At 38.0% G+C, this 22,231-nt stretch overlaps 1 protein-coding gene across 1 annotated transcript in view; it reads right to left on the bottom strand.

Annotated features, from left to right (window-relative positions):
• The window catches only part of LOC104126930 (TLE family member 1, transcriptional corepressor), a 71,180-nt gene extending 49,520 nt beyond the window's left edge, over positions 1-21,660 (bottom strand). Inside the window, exons 1-4 of the mRNA XM_035895033.1 lie at positions 21,601-21,660; positions 21,461-21,505; positions 2,568-2,630; positions 1,533-1,637 (exon numbers count right to left, since the gene is read on the bottom strand). Of these exons, the coding sequence (XP_035750926.1) occupies positions 1,533-1,637; positions 2,568-2,630; positions 21,461-21,505; positions 21,601-21,621 (234 nt within the window). The 5' untranslated portion in view covers positions 21,622-21,660. The remainder of the gene's footprint in view (positions 1-1,532; positions 1,638-2,567; positions 2,631-21,460; positions 21,506-21,600) is intronic.
• Between the last annotated feature and the right edge of the window lie 571 nt (positions 21,661-22,231).

Genomic DNA, 22,231 nt, shown 5'->3' with positions numbered 1-22,231 from the left:
TAAATATATTTTAATAAATATTACCACTTACTGCATAAAATATTCTTTAAAACTAGTTCATTAAAAAAGGGGGTTCCATTCCATTTTCATCCTAAACAAGTAATTAATTTTAAAAAATGCAAGAAGGTACAGTTCTCTAATCTTTGTTAATCAAATACCACAAATGTACATGTGCTGTATTTCAAAGATCAAATCAGGTATTCATAAAGTAATTCATTACACAAGCAAAGCACAGAGGAGTTTGTGACAAATACAGAAGTAATTGTGTAGGTTTCTAAGATGTGATTAGCAAATCAACTAAGTAACAGTCAAAATTTGATATGAAAGAAAAAAACAGCACAGATTTGAAGGGGGGGTATGTTTATGCAAAGCTAATCTGTCAAGTGTAATAAAGCAGCTTGAATAAAATTTAAGCTGAAAATCCACTGAAGCTCCCCATTTCAGGGAGGAAAAGCTATTAAAAGGAAATGAAGGTCACCCTCCCAGTTTATTTCACCTAATTGACTGCCAATAGCTTACCACAGGCAAACCGACTGCAGATCTGCAATTGAGAAACTGATGAAAGGAGAGTTTTCAAGCTGAGGCTCATTCTTTTAATCCTCCCTCACTCCTTTTTTTTTTTTCCATCTCCAGTTGGGATGTAATTTTAAGCACAGATGGATTAACTGGTTCCATTGTCTGTAGACGTCATTGGACTATGGCACTGTTAATCCGTACAGCAGCATGTCTAATTATCATTACAAAGTGTCTGAGGGAACTATAAAGACCAGCAGGGCATCTTCTCACAAGCAATTAACATAAATTGATAAATGAGTAATTTGAATCCGCTCAAGGCGCTCACATATGAATAAAATCAGAAAGGACGGGTTCTTGTTTCAGCTACTTCTTTCACTTAGTCTGGAAGGGCAGAAAACATGAGAAGTATTCTAGACTTAGTGTCGGGGGAAATGAACTCATGCAGTGGAAGGAATGTATGGTTCAGAAAGTTCATTAATACAAAGCAAATGACTTGTGATTGACAGCCAGTCACAAGCAAGTGGTATTAACTTATTTCAGCATATTTAGAAGCACATACTTGGTGAAAGGCTATTAGAACACTGTGTCAGACAATTAATACTACTTCAAAAGCAAGTGAAGTTTCTTTTCAGTAGCATGCTAATTTAAAATTCATGAAAGATCCACAAGAAAGGGAAAGAAAAAAGAATGAATAGTTGTACAGTCTCCAAGAACTCAAGTGTCACAAAAAGCATGAGGCAAAGGTAACCAGATCAACTGACATACAATACCTATAGATAAACAAGCAACTTTCCTAATCATTATATTTCTTGAAGGAAAAGTTTTGTTACACACAGCATTGCTGCACAAAATGATGTTCTGAGAAAGTAAGCTATTAACTTTATCCCTGCTAAAATGAAGTGGAGCAAGGCAAACACTTCAGCAATATCGGGCATCAAAACAGCATTAGATATCAAAACATTAAGCTTATCTTAAAAATAGCAAAGCAGTAAGATATGAAAGCAAGTTATACACACTGTAGGAGGTAGACCTGGAAGGCCACGTACCCCGATGATGGCATTCAGTTCAGCCATGGTCACTTGTTTGGCACGTTCTACAGCTTGGGCCACTTGCTGCTGATGCTGTTAAAAGAAGAAAGGGTATGGGGAAGAATTTGTGTTAAGGTATTGACCGCAAAACAAATCCAACCAGGGTCACCAACATCTGAATAACCGGTTTGTCTGCAGAAGCCCAGGCTACCTGTTGCAAGACATCTTATGCAGGTAAGAGGTAGCAGTGCCCGATTGCTCACCTGTTCAAAAGCAAACAAGAGCCCTGAAGGCAGCCAGCTCACCTCTTCCCTCACGCCACTTCAGTATTAGCTTTCCGGCAAATGAATAATCAGTTTCTAATTGAGCTGACAGGATGATAATGTCAACTTCACACTAGTGTGAATTTTAACATTTTTATACTCTGTGCCCACACAGCAAAACCTACTGAAATTTCGAACAGGGAAGAGTATTGCTTCACTGAACTCAACAAGAATTACAGGCACCCTCTGTAAACTGTAGAGTTTGAAAAGGCATATCCAAAATAACAGGCTTCAAAATGTAACAGCAGCTGCCCACAGTACGGTACAATCACAGCCACTCAGACCAGATGCAAGTCTGTAATCTTAAACGGTGTTTTGCATCTGAGCTAACTACTCACCTTTTATACTAAAATTTGATATAAATTATGTAGACATGATAAGCATGCTTATTTCACTAGATTCATATTTGACAACTGAATATCAAATAAGCAATCACCATGATTAGAAATGAAAGCATTTTGTCACATTGGCAATATTTTACAGACTCCCACTCTCCTCAGGCAATGAATGAGGCTGAGCCATTGTCACTAGTTTGAACTCAGATTTGTTAGACCAAATTAGCAGGGGGTTTGCACACTTCAGCTATAACAGATGTTCCTTACACTTGTGTATTGTGATAAAATTAACATCTTAAAACTAGCTAATTTGCAAACAGAAAAGCAACATAATTGCACTTTAACAGCTGAACAGTTTTACTTACTTCCTGAGACAAAAATGGGATGACTTGTGCACAAATTGTATTCAATCTCTTGGCGATTTCTGTCTATAGAGGAAAAGTATTTTGATTAAAAACTGTGGTTTAGATTTGTTGCTGTATATTAACTAGTATACAGGATTACATTAAGTTCACATGGTGAAGAAAGTAACAAAAAATCCACATCTTCAAACTACTGCAAATATAAACAATTAATATATAAGCCCAGATGAGGACAGAGATTTAGTTAGCTACTCTAGGACATCTGCCATGTCTAGAGCACCTAATCTGTATACACATTTAGGCACAAATCTGGTCCTCGTACATAGCTCATTAACAAGTAAAGCATTTTTGAAATCCATTAAGTCCAGGATAAAGCCTTTTAAAAGGTAGATTTACTATTACTCAAATTATTAAACAGCATAACATGAAGGTGACAGGCATGGAAGAAAATAAAAAAAAATATATAAAAGAAATACCAAGACAGAAGCGAGTCAGAATGGAGACAAAAGGTACAGACTTCTACAACATCCATATTGAGAGACAATTAAAATAATGCAGACAAGAAAAATAATATCAGAAAATATGGTAGTCAATAACAGCAAATTAGTGAAACTGAGTAACATAAGAACAATAAGGCCAGGAACCAGCAGAGAACAGAACAATCCTTCACTGAAAGCAGCAGAGAAGACAGCAGGACGAAGTGGTTGAGTCCCTCTTTTCTACAGCTTTACGCGTCTGCTACTTTAGTATCTCCCACTTTTGCCATGTCAACTTAGAACACAGAATTTCTGGTGGGGTACAGGGATGATCTCTCATTACTCAGTCTTACTTGTGCTTATAGCTTTTCAGACCTATACATCTGCCTACCATTCAGAACCATAACTATAATTAAGCCTCAAGGTACTTGCACGACTCCTACAGTTTTCCTTAAAAACATCTCCTGCAGTCACTGTAGCACAGTTGCACAAAACCACTATTAGCGTCCAGATGTGAACACATTCTACATACAAGACACTCCGAACAGCTCTTGTTGGTCTCCGTCATATCATTAATCCACATAGGTGGATCCTTGCTGAGAATCGTTAGGCCTTCCATGAAATAACATGCATAAACCTGAGCAAAGATAAACGTTTTCAGAGAGGTCAGACGAAAACATTACTAACTCATCTGCTGAGCCTTTCCCTGAGCCTTCCCATCATCTCCATTTTTTTAGGAAGACACTGCGATGTGCTGATTCTTATACATCAGTCAAGCAGTAATTAGGATACAAAAGCCATCCTTCACTTTTTATGTCTCAGCAGACAGGTGATTTGGGATCCAAATATAACTAGCAAGCTTTAACACCTCTTTCCCCACCTCTGACAGACACGGGGAAAATACTTGATAGTGTTGAGACTTGTAAACCACCAGTGTCTCTTTGACATAAGCTGAAGTACTCCTCCTGACCAAACTCTGGCATTTGACAAACCCACTTTAAAGTTTTGAGGAGACAGGTGTCTCCAAAGCAGTTTTGGTTTCTTCTTAGAACCATAAAGTTCCCCTTAAATAAGAGCAATGAAGTGACAGTTGCTTTACAGCAAACCTTTCTCCTGCACAACAAGGAGAACAGATCTCCCTTCTCAACAGGAACAGCTACCATTTCACACAGTACCACAGCAGTCTGTTTCTGTTTTGTATGGGCCATGACCATAAAATATCCATCATCCTGTGTGTGGCCTTTAGTACTGCTACTACATACATGCCAGCAAAGGCAATACAAGGAAGTTACCAGCTTAACTATTACCAGTTATCAGACTTAACTATTACCAAATCTCATGGTACTTTCAGTGTCTGTTAACAAGGAGGGAAAAAAAAAAAACAAAAACAAACCCCACACGATTGTGAGAAACTATGTACTAAACAGCATTTTTCCCACATACCTACATGTCCCTCCAGAAAGCAAGGTACGTCAGCTACAGAAAGGAAGTCTTACATAGCAGTCTGGTTGGCTAGTGTTTTAGCTAAGATGTTTAGGGTCCAGGAAGATAATTGCCCTAGACCAATGGGATTACCTTTCTTTTCAAGACAGAAGCCAGGATGAATCAGAGCAAGTGACAAGATGGGAAAGAAAAAAGTAAAATAAGAAACTCATTGGGTTTCTACTGAAAAGTTCTTTTGGCCTGTATGACCTACACAGAAGTCTCCCTATTCTGTAATACTGAGATAAGTAATCTTATTGTAGCTGCAAGGAAAAAAAAGAAAAATCTGTTTTCAGCAGAGTCTATAGAACATGCAAGTTGTCCGTGTTACTGGGTTTTACCTCACAGGTCCCAAATATCTGAGCTTCACTGTAATAACATAGCATACAGGACAGCACACAGAAAGACAAGAGAATGCAGCACCATGCAATAATTACCAGTCCCAATGCAGACTAATCAGATTTTTTAAAAAAATTTAGCTCTTTTCTAAAAAAAAGGGGCATAATCAACTTTCCCCCTTTCCCATTCAATCTTACTTTAAAGGTATTGTCTCACTATTATCATACATGACTATCAGAACTGAAAAAATGTATCCTTCTGAATTTGTCTTTACCAAAGCAGGGCAACACTGATGATCATACATGAACAGCATCATTTAATATTAATCTACAGTGCTAGGTAAACTGAAATGTACATGCCATAAATGAGTTTGAGATTTCTTGCTGCTGTTACAAGTGTCAGTTAAGAGACATTTACACTGAAAGCAATCTGAAAAGTCTGTTCTAACTTGCTCCATAACAAGTCTGCTTACATTTAAAAGGCAGTTTGCCCACCAGTGCTATTTCCCACACAATTAAATAAAGTACTTAAAATTATTTATCCACAAGATTTCATACACCTCCTGTTTGCTGCCCTCAAATGTTCAGTAAAAACTATTCTTATTCACAAACATGTCAAATGTTTTTGCTCTCTAGTTAGCTGTGAAAGTTAGGTTTTAATGCAAAATTCACCTAATCTTGCCCACCAGGAGTTGCAAGAGGCTGTTGTCAGACTTGAGAGTAAGGAACTTTCATGACTAAATATAAATCTAGCTGTTCAAACAGTTCACCTTTCAGGGTTAAATATCTTTGAGTATATATGCACACGTGTATATATATATATAATCATTCTTGAAATCAAAAAACTTTTTTGAAGGAGTCTAGGAGAACTTTGTTAATCAAGAGTAGACATCAGTAACTGGTGGCATTAGAGTAAGCTATATATTCAGATTTGGGGCTCATGCATTTGAAAGTCTTAAAAGAAAAGTACTTATCAGTTACTTCTGGATGCCTCCCAATGTAACATAGCTATTATCTAACTGCTGATCTTGAGACATGTAGGGTAGTCAGAAGAATGAGTAAACAAAGAAAATTTTGCAGAAAGCTGCTCAAGCATAGACAAACATGACTAATTGCCCACGTTCTTTGGCTCCTTGGTAAAGCAGACTGTAGAAGCCTGCATCTCTCATGAAAGCCCTCCTAGCTCTATGGCAGCTCTTAGCAAAGCATCTGAAGTGCCCTTAATTGTTTGTGTTCTTAATGCAGAGCCTCTTGAATACATTCATTTTTAATAGAGGACTTGAGTGTGGGGCCCATCAAAGAATGACAAAACTACATCATTCACTGGTTCTTGCTGTTGTAATGATTGTCTTTTGAATTATTTGCAAATGACAAGCTTGTCAGACCCCTGACTGAAGTGCTACCCTCCCTTCTTAAGTATCATTAAAAATTAACATGAAGGAATTCAGATGGATTTTGCAAAATTAGGTTGAGCAGACGGATTTTCTTCACTCATGTAATTTTTGCCTCTGTTCCATCTAATTAAGGACTTAAATGTTTTGACCTATCCACTGCCAAACTCAAGTGTTTGCACTTAAATTTGTCTCTTGCTAAAGTGAATTCTCAACATAATGACAAAGAACAAGCAGCCAGACTAGTTACTAAATATAATATTCATTTAAATAAGTCATTTTACTAAGCAGTTAAGAAAGAGCTTGTATATACAATTGTATCTTTTTCCTTCTGCATTTTAAAAAAAAATGTTGAAGTGTTTTCTTCTACAGTAGTCTATTCCAGATCATTTTACATTTTGACAGCCTGTACTTTCCAAAGCACCACATAAGATATCATACTTAAATCAACTTGATTTCTTAAACAACTACAGATTTTTGCACTGGAATAAAAGAAGGAAGTATAACACAAGTATCCAAACTCTAACTCTATTTCTCACCACACCTAACACCCATGTGTATTTTATCACTAATGCTGGAAGGCCCAGCCTACATGAGCCATCACTCTTACTTCTGAGTGAAGAATGTGACCTTCCTCTGAGGAGAATTAGTTGAAACCTCAGAGGTTTCAGCAATAATAATTTTGGGCTTGGTCCCATCAGTGTCTGCCATACGTGTCCCAGTAGTGACTTTAGCCATAGCATCCACAATGATCCAAAGCAAAAATTAGATCTTACAACACGTTATTTTTAACAATCAGCTGTATTGTGACAACTGCTCTGTTAATAAGGCTCAGTTTCCTCAAATCTGTCCAGACTTACCTTTACAAAACAATGCTCAGCTAAAAATGTCCGTTGTTATGTTAGAAGCTTGTCATCTTGCAAACTGCACTTCCTATATCATGAAGTTAGATCAGTATTTGAAAACACTATCACTACTTCTTAAGGCTTATGCATTCTTATTTATTATATTTTTATTTACTTTTATTTATTTCAACCCAATTTTGAGAATCACATCAGTCATTAGATTGGGAAGAATACAACTCAGGAACAACAAGAAAACCCAAAGGTTTGATGACACCAAAAAAATCGTGTCCTAATCCATTCCTTTAAAGCAAAAGAAACAGAGAATCAGCCCTTAATGCACAAAAAAGAATATACTGTCAAATCACATTCACAAAAGCTTCAGAAGGTAATTCTTAAGTATTCTCTGCCTCCACTTACACTTTCAACACATAGAAAGCCAAGTACAACTCCTTCTGGAAGAACAAAATGGACTTCCTGCCATTTACAGCATGTAACACAGTAATCCACTAGGGAGTAAGGGTCAATGTTGCACTTTTGGTCATTACTGAATCATTTGATATTATCTGTGGTGAGGATGAGAAGAAAATCGAAGGCTATGAGAATGCTGCAAATGGCTTGACCTCAGACCAATTTTCATCTCCATCTGTCTAACAGGCATGTGCACAAAAACCCGCTTCATGGAACATGCTTAACCATTTTTTTTAATCCCTTCTGCAAGCCAGGAATCAGTTAAATACTACATTTCAAAAGTCCATGGATAAGAAACTACATGTGTGTATTTGAGCTAAAGTTTAGCACCCATTTAGTATTTCCATTTTTCCAGCAGAATCATTGAAACAAGCAGTACACTTAAAAAACGTAGCCTTTATTCTTTTTGTGACTGAGATCGTCAAAGACAACAAAAAGCACACATATTCACAGAGCAATTACAAAAAAGAAACATTTCACTGTGCTCAGCTCTCTGCATGCTTTGTTAGAATTTCGCTAGAGAAAGACTCAAGCACTTCCAAAAATTTGTTGCTAAAAATTCAGGGGCTGAGGGTAAGTTGGAGGTATAATTAAATCTTAAAATTTAAATATTCAAAAGCCTCAAATGATTAAGGCTAGCATTCTGTGAACTTTGCTGTTCATGAGTTATTGAATCCATGTTGAGCACTGAGATATGCATATATTATTAATGCCCTTTTATTTAAAACTAATACACTACAATCTGTTTTGGCAATGGCTGCAAAAGGAAAAAAAAATAAAGGCAACATGCCATTTAAAAGTTTAGGCCCCCATAGTATATCAATGTCAAACAACAGCGTGTCAAGCTAAGATTCAATTCAGGTAAGTGCCACTGCCAAATTTTCTTGTTCCCAGACGTGCTTTAAGATTATTTTATTGCTTAAAATTTAATTTGTTCCAACTCGCGTCTCCATGACAACGTTGGCTAACCCTGCAAATCATTTGGGTAATTGGATATCTTATCTTTCTATTGCTCTCAAATCGAATGATTCTGCTAGAACTGCAGCAGCCAATCAAATTTACAGGCCTCCTGAGAAATAGACCCGCACAAGTAGCCACATTCATCTCCCCTTTACTGCTGTATTAACCACCCTGCGACAAACTGTGGAAGTTGGCCTTCAAACTCTATTTTAAATTATAAACACTGTCATTGCTAATATTCTCACCAATAGGAGGGGGTGGGAAGGTTTATTCTCAACAGATACTTGAAATTCAATCTGACAAGCAGCAATGGGTAGCGCTCACATCAGCGACAGGAACAATCTCTGTATTTTGGGCGTAAGCTGTCAGTTTAACATGACATATCATTAACAAATACAGCTTTCCCTCTGCCCCGCATTTGTACTACTCATTTTAATTGCAAGATCAGCCACCCACACGATGATGATATTAAAACCCCCAGAAGACTGGCATGAAAAATCTTTAGCTACGAAAAAAACCAAAATATAACCATATTGCAAGTGGGAGTGGGGAGAGGAAGAAGTAACAGAAATATTAACAGAATAAAACCTCTAAATTATAAAGCTGCAGAATTCTAGACAGTTTCCAAAATGAAATTAGTATTTTTTAATTCAGTACCTAAACTATGTTCATCTGAATCCTCTTAGATGTCAGTTCAAATTACAGAAAGGTCATGTTAATTTAAACATAAGCTACATATGATGCACAAGTCAACAGCTACACTTGCCAAACATCTACTACAGGTTTGGACTTCGTTCAACTGTAAAGTGAAGTGACTGGATATATTTCAGTTGCCTAATTTCAATGCTTTCTATAATAATAGAGAGAAGCTACTGTGTAGCTCTCAATGAACCCCTGTACACAACTGCCCATCCCATTTGCAGCTGTAAATCCTGTTGAACCCAAGCCAACTGGCAACAAAGAAGCTGTTGTCAGGATGTTAAAGTGCTCCTTTCATGCATCTTCACTATGTCAAGACTCTTCTTCAACTTGACTAAACAGGACAGTTATTTTATTTCTCCTTTAATCCAACTTCAGCCCATCTTGCTCAACCACTCACAAGTACAAAAGGTATGTTTATCCAAGTTTTAGTTCCATAGTTTAGTTTCCATGCCTAAACTAACCTTCAATACTCACAGAAGTATTCAAATCTCAAAGTGAGCACGCTGCTTTATTTTACTTTCAAGTTATTTTCCAGCACACACAGTTCCCACTTTTGTTTAGATTCTGTGAGATACTGAGTAAGTCAGAGGCTTACTCCAATCCAGAAGAGAAGGTTTCACTACCTTTGCTTCCAGACACACACTTCCTTGAAACCACACTGGAGACACTCGGACTTGTCCAACATCTCAACTAACTAGTCAAGCAGAAAACTTTACTATAGGAGGAGGGAAAGGGCCAGCTTAGCAGACTACCACAACAGCGAGTTAAATAGGCTCACAGGAGGCATCCATCAGGTAGCAGAGCAGCCCAAAGATGAGTTCCCCTCTTCCCACAGACTGCACTCTCAGATGCTATTACAGTGCTCTAGAAGAAGCATGGTCTTCAAAATTACCCAGCATGCTCTGCATTATTATCCTTAAGGACATTAAGAACTTAATTTTCTCTGGACAACTGAGCCACACTACATTACACAAAAACAAGACGACAAAAAGAACAGAAAGATAAAGGAAGTATAGAAAAGCCGTATATCTGTAATACTACATCCCTATCAGGAAAGAGAACTTTTGCCTTTTAATTTACTTTAGGAGATTATTTTAAAATTACTTCCTATTTTGCTTTTACTCCCACTAGCCACTTTCAACCTTCTGCATACCTCCTTGCAGCATGTGCCACACTGAGGCACTTTACTGGGACAGCAGTAGAAAGTCAGAGCTCTTGCATAGCTGGAGAAGTGCCTAGAACCACACAGCTTCTAAAAATTAGAGCATAAAGTTCCTCAAACCAAGCATGTTTATAGTATGCAAGTCAATAACAAGGCTGCCAGTCAGGATTCAGTCCTTATCAACATTCAAGCAAGACTATAATAGCAATAGAATCTGGACTTGACTAGAACAATAAGCATGCCATCTGACAATAAACAAGACACATCAAAACAAGGGCCTGAAATACAAGGAAAAAAAAATCCAGTATGCTACATTCACCAGGACATTTAGTAAGTTCAATTTGGTCATTATTTCTAGTAAGTCACATGCACTTTTGTATCTTAAATGTAATTACACTATTTTACAACACTTAGTATAGTCACAGCTCAGTTTCAAAAATCTGTCAAGTCAGAGAAACAATTTAAGGCCTTAAAAAGTTGTTCATATCAATGCTTCAGGTGCCATCAGGTGACTCACTAATGAATAACAAGTCAAAAAGACTGACAATTCTTTTGTTAGCAACCAGCAGAATTATCCGCCACGCAGGATGTGGAAGGAAGGTGAAAATAATGCAGATTTTCACTACGTGGGAAAAAGGTTTGGAAATCTTTCAGCAAAACCTCAGGAACATGTCAGTAAGTTTCTTCCCCATTTTATATTTTTGTATATATATCCTGTTGCTCACAGAATAGAAAAAATCTAGTAAAGATACCATCTAGATTACATTCTAATGGAGAAGAACTGATTGAAACTGTCCAAATAGAAACTGATTTGATTGAGGCTGGCAATCATTGCCGAGTTTATTATCATCGGGACAGGAAGGAAGAATGAAAAAGCCAGTAAGACTTCAGGAAAGTGAATGCCAACTGGTAAGATCAGCTTTATAGGACCTGTTACTGGGGCAGGAGGTAAAATAGCATTACTGAGAGCTGACATTTTCTTTATGAAACAGTATTAAGGAAATGGATGCCAGTTAATACACCTGAGAATGGAAGAAGGGACAGAGGAAAAAGGGGAGGGATGGAATTGAGCCAAGAGACTAAATCCCAAATTCTTAACTGACTTCACAAAAACAGGAAAGCGTACAGGAAGTAGAAATTAGGTCAGGTGAGGCAGCATGAGCATACACAGCACAAGCGCATATTTTTGTAAATATGTGCCACTAGTAAGCAGCAGCTAAACTAAACCTAGTGCTTTACAGGTTAGAATCATCGGAGGAGAACAAAAAAAAAAGGTTCAATCTCCTCAATTAGGAAAGATACAGTCAAGAAACAACGAAAAGGCCAAAAAGCCTATACTGTTTTTGCATCTGTCTTAACTATACAAGAATGATTGCCAACCACATAATTAATATAAATTACTGGTTAAGTAACATCGACACTGCAGCTTAAAACAGTAAAGGAACAGATCAGAGCATTCCAAGTAACATGCCTTCAAATCAGCTAGGCCTGATGAAATAAAAAGAGCACATTAGTGAAGACTGAGCAGCTAGTGGATACCTTGCAGAACCTGCAAATGTCAAGTGGATAAGAAACTATGAAAGGACAGTACCTAAGAAACAGAAAACAGCAAATGACGGAGCAAAGACACCGCAACTTAATTACTATTTCTTAAATTTGGGGCATTAAAAAGCCTCTTATACATAAAGATCTAAGTGAAACAGGGATGTAAATCACAACTCAGCAGTAAACAACATCAGAATTATGCAATGTCTGAAAAGGTAAAGTAATTATGGCTAAGAAAGGCAGATGACGTTAACATCCTCGCTAAGAGTTTGACATTCATAGCACTCTTGAGGAGCAACACAAACAGCACAGCTAAAACTTCACAGTAAAAATTACAAAACTGCTTGATGATTAAACCATGTATGAATAAGTCCTTCTCTCCTGCAAATTAAGAAGGTCTGCATGCATGATAGGCCTGTATTTTTCGGTATTTCCCACTAACAAGCATGAAGATCTCTTCATTTGCCCTAATCCTTAATTTGCAGAGAGCTTCAAGCTGAGAAAGACAGAATATGCCAGAGAATAGCTTCAGAACTCACTTTGCAGTGAATGGAAAAATGGACTACAAAGGAAGAAGAAGGATAGGGATAAATAGGGATAAAGGAGCATAGCATGCCTAGACAGGAACATAAAGGAAAAAGAAATAATGGGCCAGGAAGGAATCTCTCGGTCACAGCGGATCAGAAGTTGAACCTAAGTCAATAGCATGCTGTTGCAAAAAAGGCTGCCACCACAGTAAGCCGTACGCTAAGTAAACCTTCTATGCTACTCAGCATGGCATTTCCTCCCCTGGAGTACCACACTTATTTCGGCCACTGTACTTCAGCTGGGCAATAACATTCAGAGACTGAACGTTAGACTGCAGAGGCATACAAAATGGTTCTGGAATGGGGAATGGTCTGCTCTCCTTATCCATGGTGAAGAAAATGCATAGTAAGGAGCTGAAGCTGCAACAGAAAAGACTGAAGTTGTAACTGAAGAAGTACTTCAACAGCAAAGACATAAAAGCGCTCTGCAACCTAGAGAGCTTGCAAGTCACCACTACTGTTAAGTCTTTGCTAACAGGACAAGCAGCCTACCAGGAATGACACTGGCCCAGCTGATCCTGCTAGGACACGGGGAAGCACTAGGTCCTTTCTAGTGCTGTGACTCCACAGTTCATATTTCAGTTTAAAGAAACAACCTATGAGCTTCCCATAGGTCTTGTTAATTGAAGATTCTGTGTTTGCTTAACTGGCAATCTACATTCAACATTTGAGACCACAAGCAGCTAGCCATCTGCAAATTAACAGCTTGGAAGCCTTATAACCAGTTACAAAAACAGAAGTTCAGAATGACCTTACACCCAAACTCACACATGAAAACAGAGATAAATGGTCCAGCTCTTTTTAAATTTTTTTTAAACAAAACAAAAAACTTTGTGGTAAATGGAAACTGTTGTGGCAACACTGCAAAAGAATGGTCTATTAGTTATTTTTCCCCAAGAAATTGTGGGTTTTTCATCCCCTGCCCCCAGAGATTTAATCCAAACTTCTACATTTAAAAAAGTTGAGCTCATCATACCATGAAGCAGAAACCACAGCAATTCGAGGGTTTTAGAACACTTTAAAACAATTTCATAAATAGGCAGATTTCCACAGATCATAAAAACCACACAGTTTCAGAAGTCCTTTCCTTTTCTTGACCTAACAAAAGCAGGTTTCCTCATAGACTCAATACCTAATCAAGATGCAGCTGAACAAGCATACCCATTCTTGCTCCCCTTCTCCAAAACTGAAAGCTACCTTTTTGGTTTTGCTTGCTAATCCATAGAAGCCTTTAAAACAGCACAAATAGAGGCGGCAGCATTTTGTTCTCTAAATCAATTTTATCCTCAGCCATCAACTAGATGTTCCAGCACAGAGAAAGAACAGTCCTTCCCTTCTAATTCAAAAATCCATACTACCATTGCCCTTGCAAACTGCTAAACAAGCAGTATCGGCAATTCACTTGTGTTCTGTAATATATTTACTGCAAATCCCAACGGCTTGCCTCCTAATGCAGTTTTCTATTGTGTCTGTTCTTGTCAATACACTGGTCACCTTACAAGTAAGTTGCCTTGACCAACTGTTTACACAAACATCAGAAAGCTTCAAGAGGAATAAAAAAAGACAGAACAGAAAAAAAAAAACAAACATCCATGCTGCGGGGGGAGGGGGACAAACAAAACAAAACCAACCAAACAAAAAAAACCCACCAAAAACCAAACACATCCCTACACCAAAACTCAGATTAACCTCAGTTTTCTGTTTTGTTATCACACAGCCAGAAAGGCTAGTTAGCTCTTGGGATCACCTGAGAAGTACAAGATATTTCCAGATAAGCAGCCCCGACACAAAGCTTACGCAACAAGCCTCAAAGAACTTTAATTTATAATTTAATCACCTGTGCTAATTTGTGACATAAAGAACATAAAGAAAAGGTAAGAGCAACTTAGCCAATCCCCAATTAGAGATAGAGGCTTCTTAAACACTGTGCAATTTATCATTAGCCACAAAAATACTATCATCATCACAAAAAGTTCAGTGAAACCTACCAAATTCATTAATTTCCTGAACTGCTTTCCCCATACTAGAAAATATATTTTACAACTAGGCTTGCTAACAACTGAAATAGTTGTCAGCACTTACATACTTAAATACCGCTACCCTATGAAATACTGCTACAAACCTTTTTCTATTCTAATTTCACTTAAACATACGGTGATTATGATTCCAAGCCTGAGAATTCATGTTTCCATTTGTTCATGTGAAACTTGTTTATATGAAACAGCAACAGGGTGGGCTTTAAGTACTAAAAAAAGTGCTTCACTAGGCCTTCTTTTAACAGAGACAACCTTGGTAAATTAATGATTTTTAAACTTATTCAGATTTAAACTGGAGTTCAGTTAAGAATAACCTCAATTTCAGCAAGCTGTAATCTACTCTTCAATCATCTCCAGCACTATGCCATGAACAGGTAACCGGTGGAGTTTCACAGGCACCTTTACTGCAATGTGTTTTACGAATACGTTCAGCAGTGTAGCCTGGGAAAGACAGCAAGCAACGAGTAAGAAAGTTTGACTTTTTATTAATTCTTCTACGGAGAAAAACAATGGCTGAAGAACCCCAAAGAGACCTTACAAGTCTAAGTGGGCAATGAAAAGAACTGTACATAAACAAAATTTACATACAACAGGACTACCAGCCATCCCTAGCCTCAATGTAAGGCGACAGCTCCTGAGCTTACAATCATCGTTTGTGACCAAGAACTCAAACATGAAAGGTGACTCCAGCAGTTCAACATTTCATGACAGCTGAAAGAGATATCCGGTATTGGGACCTGTACTAAAGAAAAAAAGGAAAAATAAAGAAAAACATCCAAAAAACAAAATTAGGTGATAACAAATCTCTGGCTCACCTGCACCCTGAGAACCGCATGTACTTCTACTCCACTCATTTCAACAGGCTAAATTAAAAATTAAAAATGTTGAGGGAAAAGCAAGGAACATGATCAAAGCAAACCATGCAGGCTGGGACTGCCCAAACTGAAAAGGAGTCAACAGATGGGTTACAGCAGAGACAAAAAATTTTGAGTGCATTGAAAAAGCAGCTACGCGTCAACCACTTGTCTATTCTGAGAACTAGGGCCTATCAAATAAAGATAGTGGAAACAAGGTTCAAAGTAAATAAAGGTTGTTTTTTGCCCTGTACCTGGGACAACCTCCTCCCCACTACGGCACAGCCAGGGTGGGAAAACACTAGAAACCAGTTTTGTAGAAGAGGGCACAGGTATCCTGGAGGACAAGTTGAACATGCATCAGCCTCACACCCTTGTGCTGATGAAGGCTACACCTCACACTAGGATGGAACAGTATGACTGTAAACAGCTGGTTGATTAAAATAAATTGTTTCACTCTTTGTTCCCCTTGTTTGGCAAGAAGGAAGATCTTGCCAAACCGGAGCAAGTCACTAAGTGACGCCAGCAAGATGGTTAGGGAATCGGAGCATGCAACATACCAGGAAGAAGTTAGATTTGTTTAGTTCCAAGAAGGGGAGGATTAATGGCAGAGGAGATCTTATTGCTGACAAAGAGGTTTTGATTATGGAGAAGACTAAGCCGGACTCTGAGTTCTCAGAGTTGCACAGCAGAAGAAGAAAAGGCAAGCAACAGTCACCAGTGTAGAAAGGCAAAGTCTCAGTCGGGGAAAGAAAAAATTCTTCACAATGAGGGTGGGTCAAACACAGGAAAGTGTTGCCCAGAGATGTCATACAAGATTACTTCCACAAAATACGCAAGATGGAAATTTGATGCTTGCAAAAGCACAGGTTGCAAGTTCAGGTTGAACATGGGACCAACTTGCAAGTATTTTAAAAGCCATGGCCTATGAGTAATCATAAGGACTGACCCATTAAACCAGCTGGTTTGACAAATACATGCTGAAAAATCAGGAATTCTCCCTATCAGCTGTTGTTCCTCCTCCTTCTGAATGGAACTGTGTGAGCAACTGCTATTGTTCAAATAACTACATCCAGAGTCCAACTAAGAAGCGTAATGCAAAAGACAAAAATACTAGTGTTTGACATAATTGCCATTAGATATCCCCAAATCTTACTTCAAGTGGAAAGATAACCTCGTTAGTTCTACTCAAAGCTGTTATCATTTTTAAAACAACAGTACCACACAGACTTCTGATAAGCACCAGTTAACCTAACATTTTTTTAAAGGCTTTTACTGTATGCCAATAGTGACCTACTATCAAACCCAGATCCTATCTTCCATTTTGCCCAAGAGACACAATGCGATTTCACTGCTTTGCTACAAACACTTAAGTGCTGGAGTAGGGTGGGAAGAAAAGCAATTCAAATGCTCAGCTTGATCTGGTATAACAAGTAGCAGAAGGAGGAAAAGCATTAAGCTTTTTCCCCAGAATCTGTTGTGACAGAAGGAGTATTACACATTCACAAAACATCTTCCCTTTTACTCTTCTCCCTGCCCCCAAAAAATATCAGGACATTTTTTTGTCCACTTGAACCAATCCATTAAGTACCTCAACAGACATTTGGCAAACCAAGTTCCAGCAACGCAAGGGAAGTTTGACAACATAGGTGGTAGGAACACGTTTCTCCTCTCCCTCCAGAGTTCTGTGAGGAATCTGAAATCTGGCAGATAAAGTCTAAAATGCAAGACGATCAGGCAGTATTTAACATATGCACAGTGTTTACACTGTGACATACTTTCGGATTAAGTTGTATATGGATTTGACATACTAGATGGTATCTGACAATATGGTTATCTAAAAGCCACATGAAGACATATTTCACACAGTGGCCTGAATCTGTCAGATAATTCCTTAACGATTAACGCTGGTCTCGAGTTTGAATGTGGTTCAAAAGTCAAGGAAGTCAAGGTCATTACTCTAGTCTATCCTCCCTGTTCAAATTGGTAACTCTAGTTGTGGTTGAAATGGCTGCACTGGCGATACAACTGTACTCATTTAGAAACGAAATATTTGTAGAGTAAGTCCCAATACGATGTCCTAATCAACCTTACCATTTTCTCTTTTAAATAAAAACAGGTTTTTCATGTCGTATGTGGCAGTGCCAATTGTAAAATGCTCTTGAAACACTCACTGCACACCACCAAAACTTAAGGATTCATGAAGGTTTTCAGTCCAATAATTAAAATGCAAGTAGGAAAAAAAAATTAATTCATCTTTAAATCCCTTTCAAAAGCACAGCCATCCTACTCAGGAGCTGTAGAGAGCTAACTAAGCTCCTTAATTCTCTTCTGTTTAACCCACTCCTGAAGACTGATGTTCTAATGAGATACCAGCAGAAGATTCTGTCCTTTGCCATAGAGCATTAGAAATGATTCCTCAAAACAGCCCAGGCTAAAACAGACATTTAACTCTTGTACAATTGGTTAACATAATGCAGTTCGTGAGTTTTTGTACCTTTGTACAAGAGGCAAGGTACTGAATGACAGGTCTGCCTCCAGGCAGGTCACAGAGATCAGAATAACCCACCCAAAGAGAAGGAAACCTAGCTGTCATCGTTGGGATAGCAGAAACCCACACACTGTAGTAGTCCCTGCCACTGAACAAAAGCTAATCTTGCACCTAAACAATCTAGGCATTAAATGCACAGGAAGCCTTATCTTCTGACTTATGACAGAAGATGACAGACAGAGCTGGTGAAAATAAAGAGGTGCTGCCCTAACAGCCAAGGACAGCAACCCTTTAAGTACAGAGCAATTTTTAACACCCAACCAACTCTACATCTTGGCACGAACAGTTGATACATCTGCATCACCAGCCTTGGATATCACAGTGGGAAAAATCGATTTGGACGCTGTAACGCAGAAGAGGAACTTATGACCACACAAAATGTCCTTATTCATTCTGTCTTCTTGACACATATGAAAATAATACCCGAATCAAGGGCATCTATCCTAAACAAATCCTCAGGAGCTTGTTTTTGTTTTAGATATGCAAACCCTAGTAACTATTCACCTTAAATTAATTATCTCTGGAAACAGTGTAAGAATCCACATACAACAGCCTCTTAAGAACTAACATTTGCAATTCCTAAAAAAAATAAAAAAATAAAAACCCACATAGAAACAAGACCAAAAAAACCTAAAAAAACCCCCACAAACCAGCCACAAATATGCCAAAAAGACTTGTTTCCTGACCACTGTTTAGCCAGCAGGTTGAAATGCTGCAATAGCACCTGGATTTAAGCAGACATGTATGCAATTAAACACTTCAAAGTGCCAAAGATAAAGTTGTGGAGGAAGCCTTACCACGGCCATTTCCGGTCTCAAATGCAACATATTCAAGTAGAAAGCTCTGCAGTACAGCTGTTTGTGTATGGGAAGTTCACCTCAATTAAGTCTGTTTATAGCAACATTCAGGTCCTGACTAACTTTGCTTTAGTCAAACTGCAATAGTTTACACCAAATCAAATGAATAGGGAACTGCTGATGCAACAAATGTATCACTACAAGAAACCAACCCTTTCACACAGGCAAACTGCAACTACTTCATTTGCTTGAAGTGACTCTACCTTAACAGCAATGTGTGCACCACACTGCATAAAGAAACACTGCTGCAGTGCAATTTTTTTCTTTTTCAGTCGGCAGCCCAAGCACTCTGAAGGGCTTCACACAGAGCAAGTGCAGCATCCACATAGGAGGCAGGCCTTAAAAACGTTAAAGCTTGTTCAGTGGAAAGTTTCCCCATCACTGCATTTTTCAGTAACAAAGATGTTGTCAGAAATGACAATTTTTCGTGTCCCCTGATGATGCCTTGCTAGCATTTGGTTATAAGCCATGAAGCAGGAATAATTTCAGCCTGTCAGGAGTCTAGCTAATGCCCAGTTTCCCCCTAGAGAGAATTCCTGTCAAACGTAATGAGAGCTCCAAAGGCCCTCTCTACAACATAATGAGCACTTAGGCCATGCTGGTGATCAGCCAGCAAAAAGCATCAATTTGAGCCTGGCTACACCCTTGGGGCTAGACGTCACCAGTTTTAATAAGAATTATGATTACTATCTGCCAAAAGCCTCCTCAGAAGTTATCGTTAGCGGTGGAAATTCAGACGAATGTCATTGGTAGATTACAGGAAACAAAACAAAACAAAAAAAACTAAGACCACCTACATACTGAACTGTAACACCATTTGGCATCCTCACTGCAGGCATCTAAATCAAGAGTCTTTAACAAGAAGGCGCTACTTTTATTGGAAATTAGAATTACTTAACATGTAAAAGCATAGTATCTGAGACTCATATCCAGGGGAATGTATTTATGCCTTCAAAAGCTTATTCTTTTCTTAACAGCGTACACAGAGCAAGTGTGCTCCACTCTCCCCAGCTCTACATATTATACATAGGTATAATGCTCTGTCATAAATCTTAAAAGCTTCTGAAGTATCACTGCCTACTGGGTATGTAATTATAGTTGCCATACATACAGAACATTAAACCCTTGCAATACACAGATGTTAAGGTCAAAGTGGAAACCTCAGTTCTGACACTCTTTAATCTTGTGGGCTTAATTGATTTTATCTAAAGTTAATTCCTAGTACATTCATTGAAGTCACAGATTCTCTTCAAAGATCTTCTGGAAACAATATCCACTTCACACCAAATGAGGCTCCTATACAGATGTTGGCCTCACAGGTTACAGTATGCCAACAAACTGTTTAGAAGAAAAAAAAAAAAAAAATCCAAGAAAGAAATCTCCAAACCACAAAGCCTGGAAAAGTCACCTAACAGAAATACTGACGTTCTTTTAAGACACAAGAAGACTGATGCAGCTACAGTACAGAACCAAGTAAAAAACTACTCTAGTCGTTCTGTCTACCTATTCAACTGTGAATTATTAAAAAAAAAAAAAAAAAAAAAGGTGGTTATAATATTTCTCCTTTTACCGGCATTTTGGTTTCAAAAAAGTGTGCCTCTACAAACCAAGAGAATACCTATCCAGCTTTGCAGATAGAAAGTTATCATGGCATTATACCACCACCTTTTCAAACATAATATTTTCAGGGGGGAAAACAAAACAAAAATCAAAGAGTTCAGAGTTACAAAAGCAAAATTCAACTCTGCAATTCAGTTGCTTAATGAAAGTCTTTGAATATACTGAAGATCCGAAGCCTGAACTAATCAATTGCTTCGCTGTGCCCTAGCCGGTCAGCCATGCTCTTTAATTTAATGAAACAAGAGTTTTAGATGAAATAGCACATACACATCACGAAAGAATTGTATTGTTGCACTTTGAAATGTGTCCAACTGTGCAACTTCATCTAATGATAATTTTTTTTAAGAGGCCATCGATTTCTGAAAGACTTATTGTACCAGCATCTTGATGAAAAAGTGAATGTCAGCGTATCTACAGAATACTTACACCCTGCCATTAATGCTTTATTTGGCAGACAATGAGTACTCAATCGAGGGTCCTCTGGGCTGAGCAATCATTTAGCTTTTCTTCTCTTATGAGGTCCTTAGTGTCTTGTTCCAGTTCAATACTCTTTTTATTCACCATTATAGTGGCCATAAGTGTGAATTTTATGGGAACTTGCAAACTCATAGTCATAACTAGACCTTTCCAAGTCACTAATCTTTTCATACCTTTAAATGGCAAGAATTTGAGCAACTATTGCTACATATGCTACACACATAAGACCAGTTCTACACATCAAAGGCTCTACACCACCAAAAGAAAACCATGTAAAGCACAGAATTATATTTTTGAAGCCACAGGCGCAAGGCCTTTCCTATTTTTGCCAATGTCTTTCAGGACCAATACCAAGAAACCCTTGTCGCTCAGCCTAATCTATACCTCATTTAACAGCAGGTAGGCAAAGGTTTACTAATCACATCTACAAATCAGCCTATTGATTCAGACACATGATACAGTCATCCAAACATAAACAGAACAGCTACACTTAAATGCACTAGACAAACCGCAGATTTTGTGGTTTAGAAAACAAAATGCCTTACCTGTTTGTGCATTTCAATGTTTAATCCATACGACATTTCATAATACTGCAAATAAAGGAGCACACATTATTTTCTTATGTTGGCTTACATTGTATTAGGAGATATTCACTACAATAAAGGAAAAAAACAACTACACTTACCATCACATAGTGCCTCTGCATTTCTGTCTTTTCGCTTGCCAGTTTCTCACATTCCAATTTAAGGCTACAAAATAGATCACACTTTAATGTAACTTATGTCATTCGTTTTGACATCTACCCACTTTATTTGTATTTTGACAGAAGCAGCTAATTAAAAACCACTGATACACTAACACACAAATGCAGAAAGACTTAATTCATACTTTAAATACAAAGCCTGAGCAGGAAATTTAAAAGGTATTTCACGGGTGCTGTATGGGACCCAAACTGTCTCCAGAACCCAAACATATCCAATCATCATGCTTTGTCAAAGAGCTGCTGTGAAGTGCTACAACTTTCAAGCTGTAACAGGATCTGAATTTCTCCAAAGTACTTCTCAGTAGTAAAACAGGGGTATTTCTTTGTATATGACATTTAGTAAATTACTGCCAAGTAATACCACTCACATTTACAATTACAACTTGAGTATGCCTGTAATTCCTAACCTTAAGTACACTCAGGCTAATGTTATCTTGCCCACAGCTTGAAAACCAGTAACTATCATTTACTAGAAAATTCGTTTCCTATTTTTGGTTTCATAAATGAAAAGAAATTGCATTTGGCACTTGCACATCTCATCACTAAAAACGGT

Source organism: Egretta garzetta, unplaced genomic scaffold, assembly GCF_000687185.1.
Source record: "Egretta garzetta isolate BGI_Z169 unplaced genomic scaffold, ASM68718v1 scaffold715, whole genome shotgun sequence".
Lineage (NCBI taxonomy): Eukaryota > Metazoa > Chordata > Aves > Pelecaniformes > Ardeidae > Egretta > Egretta garzetta.
The sequence above is the reverse complement of the archived record's forward strand: the minus strand, read 5'-3'. Positions and strand labels throughout refer to the sequence as shown.